This window comes from Balearica regulorum, chromosome 6 (assembly GCF_011004875.1).
Source record: "Balearica regulorum gibbericeps isolate bBalReg1 chromosome 6, bBalReg1.pri, whole genome shotgun sequence".
NCBI lineage: Eukaryota > Metazoa > Chordata > Aves > Gruiformes > Gruidae > Balearica > Balearica regulorum.
In genome coordinates, this window is record NC_046189.1 from 18085412 (window position 1) to 18099150 (window position 13739).

At 40.8% G+C, this 13739-nt stretch overlaps 1 protein-coding gene across 1 annotated transcript in view; it reads right to left on the reverse strand.

The window, feature by feature from the left end:
* Positions 1-13167, reverse strand: part of AGPS (alkylglycerone phosphate synthase) — a 55104-nt gene extending 41937 nt beyond the window's left edge. The window contains exons 1-2 of the mRNA XM_075756562.1: positions 12901-13167; positions 2731-2820 (exon numbers count right to left, since the gene is read on the reverse strand). Coding sequence (XP_075612677.1) covers positions 2731-2820; positions 12901-13094 — 284 coding nt within the window. The 5' untranslated portion in view covers positions 13095-13167. The remainder of the gene's footprint in view (positions 1-2730; positions 2821-12900) is intronic.
* Positions 13168-13739: the final 572 nt, after the last annotated feature.

The window sequence follows — 13739 nt, forward strand, 5'->3', positions numbered from 1 at the left end:
ACAAAAGCTATTTAAAAAATACATTGCTACAGTACTGAAGGAAAGCTTTTCTACAGGCTAAAGGATAAGATAAGGTTAAGAAGCAGAGGGAGAGTTTATTGATCACTGTCCAACACAGACTCAGGAGTGAAGCTTGCCACACACTGGTACCAGGACCAGTTTTACATAATGTTAATCAGTGGACTCTCCAGCCAGGTGAATAATATTAAGCTCTTTTGGGTAAGTAGATACTACACTAATAGGAAGGAACTTAGGAACTTAAAAAGCTTGAGCAGACAGATGAAGATGGAAGATAAGACACAGATAATAGCAAGAGGAAAAAAAGTATTACTTCATATTTTTGCAGAATCAGACTGGTAGTCAGTATAGGAAATATCATGGCATTATGAGAACATACAACAGCAAACAGTGCTATGCACCAGCCAGGCAGGTGTAAGAAAGAAAACTGTTAATATCTTTTCGCTGCTCTGCAGAACCCTGGTTTATCCTCACCTTCAGTGCTGCACATTGGTTTTGTCCCTGTATCTCCAAAAAGATGTAATAGAGCTAGAGAGCATTCAGAGAACAGCAACTGTAAAAACCAAGGGGCCTTACAAGTAGAGGCTAGAGGGCCCAGGACTCCTCAGTACGGAGAGAAAGTGGAAGACACAATTTAGTCTTATATAATTAACAAAGCAGTAGATAGGTAAAGAACTGTCATTCACCTAATCCTGCAACACAGTAAGGAATACTTGGTTTAAAACACAAGTACTTAACAGCAACCTGGAACTTGCTGCCATGGGATGCTGTAGAGGCAGACAGTATCAGCAGACTTGGAAGGTATTAGATTTATGGACAACAGATCTGTAAGTTGATATTAAAAGGATGAGGCATCTACAACATCTTTGCAGATGCTTATTCTCCTATTTTCACTTCAAACACTCTCCTTTTGCCACTGTGACAAACTATTCCACAGAAACTACACTGGTGTGGCTCAACAGGGCATTTCTAATATTATCTATGTTAGAGAGAGAATGCAGATGGGAGAAAAACCACCATTCTCCCCCCATTCTATAACAGTGGCTGGTACTCAAACAGCAGCCTTGATGCCTCCTCCTGAAAAAAAATCCAAGTCCAGCTCTTTACCTTTTTTCCTTCAAAGCACACTGCATACATTTTCTGTGCAGCATAACCTACCCCAGATAAGATATGAATGAGTGACAAAGTGACAAGAGTCAGAATCCCAGCAAGAGGAGAGAGATCACCAAGATCTTCCTAAATATTACGCAGTGAATTCAAGTGCCTAACACAAGGCTTTGCATTTTAATCTGGGCCTGAAAATTAAGAAATTAAGGATTAAAGTGCTCAACATCCTGGTTAGGTTTTTGCAGCTTTGACTCAAACCAGCTCATGCTAGTTTACACAAACTCAAAGACCACAAAGAAATATATATATATTTTTTTTTAAGGACAGTATTTATTTCAGACTTCTCTCTCTTCCCATTCTTTTTCTTCACTCTTACAAGAAGTATACTTTTCAAACTAGGGAAGAGACTGCAGGACTACTTCCCACTGAAGCAGGAAAAAACCCAGTTAAGATGTCAAGTGACAGGATTAAATCACACTGGAACAAAGTCAGAGATCCCCAAGTAGACTTAATTTTAATGTCATTTCCTGAAAAAAAACCTCAAAAAAACAAGCTTGCTGTACAAAGGGCTAGTAAATAATAAATCAGAAGTATTGCCACTACAGAACATACAACTGAGAGCAGTTGTTATTTTTAACTTCAGAGCATGAAGTAGCATCATGCACAATGCTTAAGAAACCTAAAAAACCCTGGAAATTTAATAAAGCATGTTATCTAAAGCATCAGAATCACAGAATGGTTTTGGTTTGAAGGGATCTTAAAGACCACCTAGTTCCAATCCCCCTGTCATGGGCAGGGACACCCTCCACTAGACCAGGTTGCTCAAAGCCCCATCCAACCTGGCCTTGAACACTGCCAGAGAGGGGGCATCCACAACCTCTCTGGACAATCTCTCTGTTCCAGTGCCTCACCACCCTCACAGTAAAGAATTTCTTCCTAATATCAAATAAAAATCCACCCTCCTTCAGCTTAAGGCCATTACCCCTCATTCTATCACTACACACCCTTGTGAACAGTCCCTCTCCAGCTTTCCTGTAGGCCCCTTTAGGTACTGGAAGGCTGCTCTAAGGTCTCCCTGGAGCCTTCTCTTCTCCAGGCTGAATGACCCCAACTCTCTCAGCCTGTCTTCACAGGAGAGGTGCTCCAGCCCTCTGAACATCTTTGTGGTCCTCTCCTGGACTCACTCCACCAGGGCCATGTCCGTCTTATGTTGGGGGCCCCAGAGCTGGACACAGTACTCCAGGTGGGGTCTCATGAGAGTGGAGTAAAAGAAGAGAACTTGGTGCAGATTCTCAGCCTGATTCTATTCTCCAAGGGAAGTTTAATGCACAGAGTATATCCAGTTACAGAGAAAACTCATATTAATTTGTCCTTACAATACTTTTAATAAGCCTTCCAATAAGCCACACAGTCTATTTTACTATGTTAGACTACTATGTATAGAATTCAGTAAACTTCTTAAATGCAGAACAACTAATAACCTATTCTATGAGATAAACCAAGTTTTTTTGACTTCTTGAGATTAATTGAACAGTATTGCTTTTAAACTCTTCTCCAAAAAAATAATCATTAAAGATAGTTTGGTTATATAAATTTTTAACTTACCTTTTCCCTGTGAATTCTGCTTGACCTTTCTTATTGAAAATGAATTTGGAGTCATTATATCCCCATCCATTCCACTTCAGAAGTTCTTGCCTTAAAGGGAAAAAAAATACATAAGAACATTAGCATGTTGTAAGCCCAAAAAGATTTGCAGTTATATGGCTTTGGAAAAAAAGTCTTATCAGATAGTAATTCAAGCAATCAAGTACATATCAAAAGTGCATAGCTTAGAGCAAAAAGTCATTCTGCAGCCACAACCATTACTCCTTCAGATTGCATCCTAAGACTTGAAAGGTGAGATGCTTTATAAAAACAACCAGCTTAAGTCAGTGCTCACTGTATGATGATATTCTCAAATTGGCAAAAGCAGTGTTTGAACGATGCTTGGTTTTAAATTCATACATAAACACTAACACAAATAGGTAATAGCTAAATATTTTCAGAATTAATAAGACATTTAGCATTATTCTCTGTCAAGAGAATAATTTTAAATTTTAGTTGTTTGGCATCACTACTGTAATCCCACTGCATTTTTAATAACATTCACTTGATAAGGCACTCAGACACATTTGGATTGAAAATATTTTGGAAAGTAAAATACCCCAAGAACTGCAGGAATAACATAACAAATACAACCTGAATGTGACCTCAAAGTATGTCACCGTAAGAAAGGGAATGTCAAAAAAACCCCCACAACTGCCAAAATAAACCACAAACTTGGAGTACCTTAAGTACAACCATACCAAAACAGAGGATCTCTCAATTATGATACAGTCAGACATGTATCAATGTAAACATATTTAAGACTCAGAGATCCACAAAGGGTAATTACACATTAATCTAACTTTTCTTTAAAAGTTTCCCATTTATTTACATCACAAATTAAGTACCAACCTAAAAACTGAATTTTACTTAATAAAAAGGCATCTTAAAAGAAGTCTAAAACCAGATGATTTTCCTCACTCCATTATATACAATGAATGTAGCTCTTCAACTGTATAATGGAAGAGTAAGATGACAATCGGGGTGACCATTTCAAAAAGATCTTGCAATTCAGAGAAAGCACTGCCTCAAGCCAGTTATAACTCCAGCATTACATACAAGATAACTGGGAGACGACCAATTAGCAAAGACCTTCATTATAAAGATAATATTAACATAGGCTGCTGACATACTGTCACTGTTGTAATTAAATAAACTTGGCTTAATCAAAATTAATTTTCTTCAAACCACCTGAACACAAATTTTTAATTAATCAAATAAAAACATGGACATGTATTACAATTGTTTGAATCAGACACTTCAACAAGCCTTTGACAAATTTAACGCTTCAAGCAAACTTTGTAGAGCAGTTTCAGTACTCTGTAATTGATGCAGTTTTGTGAAATACCCAGTCCATGCTGTTCTTTCACACTGAGGAACTGATTCTAAAATTTCAGCCAAAATTAAACTGTTTGAGCAGATAGCTGTCCAGATACAAAAGCCCCACTGTTTGGCTGCCTCTTCCCTCAGTAGAGTTCATCTTTACACACATAGTGTTCACTCAGGAAAGGGTAAGGATTCACTCACATTCAACAGCACAGAAATGCTTTGTGCTATTGCACTGACATGACAGACTATGAAAAAGTGTTCTTAATGCATGTTATGCAGTCTTACCTATTTTTACATTTATTCCTATATTGTATACATGTGTATTTATAAATATTGTATATAGTTCTAAGAAATTCCACAAAGACACTAAGTTATACACAGTTGAGCTGTTCCGAGCTGCAAACAGGCTGACACAGAACTGGCCAACCCAAATGACATTGCTTTTTACTGTTTTTTAAACTAGATGTTCCCCTCAAATCCCCATCATTGCAGTCCTCCCCCTGCAAGATTTCTCCCTCTGCTGACTAAATGTAGTATTTCTATACACTAAATACCTGTAGTTTGTCGAATACTGTAAAATCAGAACAGACTTGATATTAAGCAGCAAAATCTGAAGAAGGCTCAAGCAGCCTCCCCCCAATTTAGAGAGGTAAGTCCTCCTGCAAGGCAGTACCAAAATAAGAATGCCAAGTATGATGCATGAAACAGGCTAGAGAAAGTAGCTGCAAAGCTGGAGACAATCAGACAGACCAAGACACAAAAGACCAAGTTCTAAAAGAACTGGTGACATAAGATACTCTGATAAAGCACAGCTTTGAAACTATCATTAGTTCTGATGTCGGTACAGATAGCTACTTCCCACCAAATCCAGGGGAGGTACTATTAAGGCACTGAACAAAGACATAGATACAAGGTCTTTCCGCTAAGCTGACTGCATTCCCAGTTGTTTGCCTTTAGGAAAAGCCTACTTTTCTAGGTTGGTGTAAACTACCTTATGCTTTCATCAGGCTTTAAAATACAGAACAGAGGGTGAGTTTTAACTTTTAAGTTTATTTTCAGGTTGAATGACACCTGCATAAAATAAGTACACAAGCATTCTGCCAGACAACATAGCTCTTATTGGTGTGACAAGAATAATTAAGTTAAAATCTAATATAACAGTTTGCATGTTTGTAGAAGAACAGCTGGTTCTAAAACATCTCAGCTACCTCATAACAAAGTCGGAAGATTTTCCCCCCACCCTTGGATAATAAGTAGTATTGTATCTTGTGACAGGTAAACACCACAACAAAGAGTTAAATGAAATGTATGAAGTACTATAAAGCAAAGCTTGCTTAACTTTAATGTATATTTATATATACACACAAGATTATATTGCCTGAAGGGGAAAAAACTTGAAAGAAAACAAATTACCATGGGAACAGCGACAATAGAAGATGAAAACAGTGTGACTATGTTAAGTGAATTTAAGTATTTCACTTTCATTACAATGCCCAACATGGAAATATTAGTTTGACTTGATGCAATAAGGATTTTCACAGCAAAATATTTGTTGAACAAGTCAGGTGTTTTCTGCATTTATCTGGAAAACTGGCTATGGAATAATCAAGGAGACACTGGGCAGGGCACTGTTCAGGTTACAGCACAAGGCACTGGATTAAACCCCCAAATGACCATTAAGGTGCCTTCAAACTGGGTAGAAGCTCATGAGGTGGCAGCATGCCCAGCCCGGGCAGGGGAGGGGGTGGCCCCTCTGCTCACTGGCAGCAGCAGTGCTCTCCAGGCATCTGGTCATTCAGCTGGGTAGACAGAGGCCTCCAGACCTACCAGCACTCTCCAAATCCCAGGTTTTGGCAAGAGGCATGGTGACTAGCTGAAAAAGTTCTTTTTTCTCCCTAGGAAATTGAAAAAAAGCACAAGTATCCAAGCTCAGCATCTAAAGTTCAACCTCCATGGAAGTTATATTATGGATATAATTTTCCAGTAGTTTCAAATTCATATCTCAGATGCATATCAAACATCTGGATACACAATACATACAACTGCCAGTCAAGAAGAGTTTTATACTACAAAAACATCACCAACAGTTAGAACTTTTTATTTTCCAAGGTCTGAAGCATGTTGATATTATAATGCCAGAAGTAAACACAGTTTTTTCACTTATGATGAAGTTATGACATTATCTTGGTTCTGATATTTCATTGAACATAAAGTAATGAATGAACTCCAAATGTTAGCGTCATGTGATTTGACGGAGAATGGAATTGCCTCATTACACAAACATACCATCAAAGTAAAAAAATATCAACAAAACTCTCCTCTTCTCCAAAATAATCTGAAGATATGGTACTTTATACACAGAACTGAGACTAATTTACTCAAAGGACAAGTGACAGTTTCATACACTGTCTTCAGAGAAGCAAGATGACAGTGCATTTCAACCCAGCTGAATCAATGCAAGTCAGGTGGAGCAAAGCCAAGATGCTCACATCCATTTCCTCACAACAACCACCAGCATTTTCAATTCAATCACCAGCTGATGCTCAGCATTAAAACACCACACACAAAATACTCAGATACTCCTGTTCCATGACCCAAGAACCAGCACATTCTTGGAAATGAGTTTAAAGCAGCAGTTTTAAGGGCTACCACATGGGCTAAACCACCACCATTTGCCTAATATAAAAAAAAGTCTTGCAGGTTGTAGAGTTCTTGCAGAACTCAGCACATGGGTACAGTAAGACTGAGGCAGTATTATGGTGATAAGGCATTACACCCAAACAGTAATCCCTCAAAACTCACCTCAGCTGGACTTCTGGTTACCAGCTTGGACCACCAGCTGAAAATTCAGAACCCTTTCCACAGCTGATACCAGACAGTCACTCTCCCTCTCCTCTGGAGCAGTCTCTCTTGGTTATATAGTCATACTTCCCAAGCAAGTAAACAAGCCACTCTAGGGTGTTTTTGAAGCCAGTAGTAAATTAGTATCAGGTGCCTGGAAATTAGGAAAGGGAACATAGCCCAAGGAATCCCTTCAAGAACTGCTTTGTGAAAGCATCATTCATCTGGAGAAGAATGCTGTGCTGCAAGCAGGGAGCATCTGCTCTGTTTGTCACTCTTATACTACTTCTCCCTTGGAGGACCTTCCCTGCAGCAAACAAACGTAATCACTCAAGTCTGAAGTCACATAACATTCTTTTTACAACCTTAGACACATATAGGTTCTGTGGCCCATGCTTGCAGCTAAATCCCTGCAGCTGCACATACACCCGATTCAGCTACTATACTGTTTGCTGAATATCTGATATGGCAACACAAACCAGGGCTCATATTTACAGTTTAAATCTACAGTAAGCAAATGCAGACACAAGATTTTAGGTGTAAGACTTCAAGGGCTTAGGTACTCAAAAGCAGCGTGTTGGTTTTTTAAGCAACTGTTTTGACAAAACAAATGTTAACTCCCTTTACACATGTTCCTAGCCTTGACTATTTCATTACTCTTCATTTCATCACACTGTAATAAACAAAGCCGCAAGGAATAAGGAAATTGGTGTTTCTCTAGTATTCTTTTGTAGAAAGCTTAAGATCCAGGAAAGCCAAGATATATATACACCTATGCTTCTCAGTACACAGCCCAATCATGATTCTTATGCAACACTTTACTAGAAGCTATCTCTATTCCACCTACTACTACAGTTGACAGCAGTTTCATTTTTCTCTTTGAAGAGCCCACTCTACTATAAAAAAAATGCATGCATATGGCTACTTTCAGAAAGTAAATGAACAAGCATTTAAAGACTGTTCAAACACTAGAGGTCAGTCCTTTCAGAAGTCTTTTTGAAAGCTTGCAAAACCAGGAAATCTGATTCACTATCTTAAAAGAAAGTGAATGAAGGAATCAATTGTCTGCCATTTAACTGCTCAAGCAAAATAAGCTTAGTTCCTAGACAACACTGTTTTGCCTATTGCATAGAGTTTTTAGCATGCTCAGCAGCAAATACATCAGATAACTGCTCAAGAAAGCTTTTTGGCCTATACCGTCAACCCTGAAGACCTGCATGCAACAGGCCAATTTTGGCTATAACGATAGTACAGAGGCATTACACTTGTCCATCACATTCAGCCTACAATTGATTTTTAATACTTCGCATTATCTGTTCTCTACTAGGAAGCATAGTAACATTTCAGGAAAGTCTGCAACCTGTTACACTACAGATGTCCTTACTTAATACCAGCTCACAATAGCTTCTAGGAAGTACAAGTAATTAGTCTCTTGCATTAACAGATCATTCTATTCAGTTTAAATAAACAAATCAAGTTTAAATAGCTATATATGCACATTCATTTTCCTGTACATAACAGTTCAGACCTCAGTAGACACCAAGAAGTCAATCTACAAAATTCTTGCTGTTTTCACTGTAAACAGCTACTAACTTTCATGTAATAACCCATATTGTACTTTACATATTAAGCATACTTTAGACTTCTATCTTGTATCTAGGTTTTTCCTAATAAAATTTAACCAATGAATATACCCTGTTTGGTTTACTTGGTATCAAATGATCTAATAATACATGCTATATTACATAAATTCTTACATGTCTCTTACACTTCATCTGCCTGACTTTCAACCACTTGGAGTTAGATGACAGACAGTAATTACTGTTGCGTATGAAGTCACATTTGCCTTCAGATTGTGACACTTTCTTTTATCAAGCTAATGTTTCCATGAGAACCTTCTTAGTTATCTGTTCCTCTACTTCAAGCATTACCCTCAACTAGCAATTAATTGTTTTGATGCAATCGCAGAACCTCCTGTGAAGTGCCACACCTTCCTCAATGCAACAGTCTCTTACTTTTCTGATTTGTTAAGACTCTAGTGCCACCAGCCCTTTCCTTCTTTGCCCTAGTTTCTACCACTTTAAACTTAGAAGTCAGTTATACCAGAATTCGGTTTAGTGTCAAGTCCTGCTTAAATACTGTTGTCTAAAGACTTAAGTGTTTAAAATAAAGACTGCTCTAAGTATTGGTGGTAAGATACGAAGCCTCTTTGATGTTACTTATTAAATTCAAGTAGTATCAACCCTTTAGTAGTTAATTCATGTTGCTGCTTAATAAAGTCATAATCATTACCAGCAACTACACCAAGAATTGCAAGTGTCTATATGAAGGTATGCCAATATTAACACATGACCCTGAGCAACCTGCATGTGAACTTGATATAGAGCAGGCAGCTGTCTATACACTAGTCCCTTAGTTTACCTTGGATAACAGTATGCCCATAATAAGAGATCCACAAGCCTCTCCATCCCACAGGAAAGAAGCTTCTCCACACAGAGATAGGAAAATCAGGAAATCCTGCCCTGCTTTCTCTTGCTCCAGGACAGAAAAATTTTAAGCCTACGAGCTACTGAGTCGACATTTAGTTACACTCAATCAATACTCCCTTTTATCAAGGGCCAAATTGTTTAAAGTTTGATTTGAATAAGTTATAACACAAGCTATTATGGCAAGATTAACATCAGCACAGGCTCCACCTCTGAGGGACTTTTACTTTCTAGCACACGTAACAGTTACTCTGCTGCAACTGTGTTCTAGGGAGTTGTAGCACCTCACTGCTTTTAAAGCAATAAAGTTGAACACTTCACACACATACCATTATTTTGAAGATTAAGTAAGCTTTTAACTCAAGTCTCACCCAAAGTAAGGTTACTAATACCCATTCAACAAAACGCAACAGCATAACATAAAAGTTCAGAAAAAGCAATTTCAAGGAAGAGTTCTTTTCCAACTCAATCTTTTTACTAAGTTTTTCAGCACGTCTATCATCTTGTTAAGGCTTCAACACAGTTATATAGTTACAATCCCCATGTTCCACTGCAACACTGAATTAAATATGAAATTCAAGCCAGGAATGCCACCACGAAACAACATCTATCCACTCTTATAGTACCTAAGATTTCCCTCAAGAGAATACACAGATGAGTATAGAGTTGCTTGTCTTTTTAGAGGAAATTTCCCATATCTCGATAAGTAATTTTAAAAAGTAGGAAGCGCATTACAATCCTTAAACACGTCAGTTTGCAAGCACATTGTTTAGCCTTCAGAGGCATTTTTACTTGGAAACAGGAACCATTAGATGAGCACCCACAGACTCTCAATCAATTCCACATACTCTCCTTTCTCTCCTCAATGGTGATGAATAATGTCTGGATAAGATCCTTAACAGTTTGGTCTTTGAACTATCAACAAGAAAGCCATGTTTCTGCAGGTCACTGTCTAGTGATAAGCAGCCAGAAAAAAATTTCTATGATCAGAAACACACACCTAAAATACTACAAAGGGTTTTTTATCATAGGAAGTCTTCTACTTTGCAGAAGAAATGCACCATAAGGAGAGTGCACCTAAATATGGTACAATAGTGTCTGTAGCTTTCACACCATTTCAAACACTAGAGGAAAGATGCAACAGGCATAATAAGCAAGAGTTTTGCTTCAGGTACTTTTGGCTGCAGTTTTACCTTGAAAAGTTAAAGTAATAGTTCAAAAGAGGCAGAAAAGCTGAATCAGCATACAGAAGAAAGCAAGAAAAAAGCATCTGGGTTTGGATTGTCCTAATGTTGCTGATAAAAGCCACACCATATCACTGTACCCACCTAGTCAGTTATTTTTACCAGATTTTTCAACCAATCTTCTAGATCTCATGGCTAGAACAATCAGCACCGGATTAGCTGGAAGTCACTAGAACAGGAGTTGGGCGTTCACCACTTGCAGCCTCCAAATCAATGTAGACATTCCATTGCCTTCTCCCCCATCACTCACTCCAAAACCTAGGTATTATCCTCAAACACAAACTCTATCTAGATCTTCATATCCAAGCTATATTTAAGTATAATAATTTTCACATACAACCTCTCAAATGTGTTTCAGTCACATCTCAGATGTTCAGAGGGAACCTTAAGACAGAGATACAGCTCCCTTTAAAGGTTTTTTTTTTTTTTTGTTTCCACACATAGAAAAAGGCTGGGCTCTAGGTACATCAAGACAGTTGTACCTATGGTATGGATCAAGCTTTCCAGCAGCTCCCTTACACTCCTATAGCAAAGTATCCAGCAGTTGTACCATTTTGATCACAAGCTCCTTGAAGTAACACAATTTTTATTCCTAATCCAGAACAAGTTACACAATCCATTATGATCCTATAGCAAATCCTAATATGGGAGAGCAATGTTGATGACTTGTAGAAGTACAGGTGTTAAGTTCAGTATGCCAGTGCTTCCACAGAGCAAGAAGCTATGCTTCAGGTCACACGCATCTTCACAAAAGCCCGTTTTTCCTGCTCTTCAAGGATGCAGTAACTGGCTCTAGAAATCACACAACAATCAATTTTAAATAAGTGCCTGAAAACTAGCTAAACTGATATTTTTTCAGAAACAGTGATTTCTTCCTAAATTCAAACCAAAGAAAAAACCTCAATAAGGAAAGCAACAATTTTGGAATGACCCATTTCTCCCAGTGAGCAGCCCTGTTTGACAGACCTCCTGCAAGAGCATCAAATCCCTCTCAGTGCGGGCTAAAGGCTTTCAAAGTAATTAACATCTGACTACATGTCCAGGACATCCCAGCCCTCACAAAGTAGGCAAGTTCAGCTTGTGTCCCCGGGCCACAAATGGCCTGTTAGAATAATTCAGACTGTCCCTTGCTCTCTTCTTGAAAAAAGTTCAGAGCAAACCATGGGCCGAATGGATTTTCCTCAAAGGAGCAACAACTTTCTTATCCACTACTTGCCCAATCTGCCTCTTTACCACCTCCATACACTTACATACTAGCCCCTGTATGCAGCTCAATGGACAGCAGCAAGTTACCTGTAACCTAAGCCCTAAAATGCTCTTACAGGATAGTAAGCCAACGCACATGTAGAAAATCCACATCCAAGAAAGGGGAAATCACAAAACAAACACAAGTCCACCTCAGCAGAAAGGTGGGTCTCATGATGATAAATTACATGAGGCTATATCATGGTATTATAATTGTAGCATTTAAAATAATCTACTTGAAAAATAAATCTAAAAGCCAGTGAAAAAAATTTTGAACTAGACAATTTATTTGTCTTCCCTTGGTCTCATGTGACCTGAGATTCCTTACTACTAAATAGAGTAAGAAACAGAAAAGGTAGTTAATATGCTTAAAACTATTCATTTCTAAGACACTTGAGTTAGAGCCTAATGTATGAATGAGCGCATTGGCGGCAGCATTCACACGAGGTGAACATTTCACACGTCTGTGAACAGAGGACTGAAAGCCCATTCACAAATCTTGCTTGTCACACATCCTGTGTTCTTCATTATAGCGGCCTCAAAGTATTTTACAAACATTGAGCCTTTCCTCCGGTTATTAAGGTGACTATGAACCACTTTACATTTTGATACAAACTCACTACAGAAGCAAGCAAGAGGCTGAAGATAGCCTCCTTCGGTTCCACCCGGTTCCTACAGTGGTGAGTTGCTTCAGCACTTTTCCCACATTCGGGCTTAGCCTCGTCCTCCTCCCCGCCGCTGCCCTCCCACGTCTCCCAGCCCCGCTGGCCCCACAGCTCCCCGCGCAGACCCCGCGGGGCCTCCCCCGGGCCCCGTCAGTCCGCGCCAGCCCCCGGGCGGGAGCGAAACCGCCCTCCGCAGCACAGGCTGCCCGAGCGCCGACCCGCACCGGCAGCCAGCCGCTCTGGGAACCCGCCCAGCCCGGCACGGACCCCCCGGCGCGGCCCGGGGCCCGCTGCCTCGCAGGGACCCCCGCCCGCACCCACCGCTTCTTCGGGATGGAGCCGGAGGCCGGCTCGGCGGAGCCCCCTTGCGCCTTGCAGGGGCTCGGCGAGAGCGCTTCCCGCTCCGGAGCCCGCGGCGAGCCCCGCAGGTGCCCGGAGATAATGCGCAGCCGCCGCCGGGCGGAGGACGGGGAGCCGCCGCCGCTTCCCGCCGCCTCCTCCGCCGCGGCCGCCATCACACTTCCGTGTTGTGCCGCGGATCGCCGCCGGGTGAGAGGTCGGACGAGCGGAAGGTGCCTCCCGGCGCTCTCCTCATATGGGCCGTCCCGGCATGCACCGCCGCCCGCGCGCCCCCCGCCCGGTCTCGCCCCGCCCCGCCCCGCCCCGCCCCGGAGGACCGGACCGGACCGGACCGGACCGGACCGGTGAGGCGCGGCGCTGCCGCCGCCTGGGAGTTGAGGCGGTCGCCCTGTGCCGGGAGCCGGCCTCGCTCGGCTTTCCTTTCCCGTCCTCAGGCGGCAGCGGAGGACGCGCGTACTGCTAGAGCTTCGAGGCCGAGGCCTGTTTCCGTTGGCAGTTGTGCAGCCTGGCAGAAGAGCCGCCTGCCTCAGCGGTCCAGGGCTTACGTGATGAAATGAGAGAAGAAAGGCTTATTTGGAGACTTCTCACATCTTGTGCTATAATTATCGCCCGTTTAGATCTGTAAACAGACTTGAGAGAACACAAAGGTGCACGTTCTTTAAAGATGAGGATTGCCTAAGTTAATGATGAAATGCTAATTAATGGCAATAACATAGGTGGATTACTTAAGAAACAGGTTGGTGAGGTGACAGATAATCCTACAGGAGTTACGGATGTTACCGCTATTGTTGACAGGGACA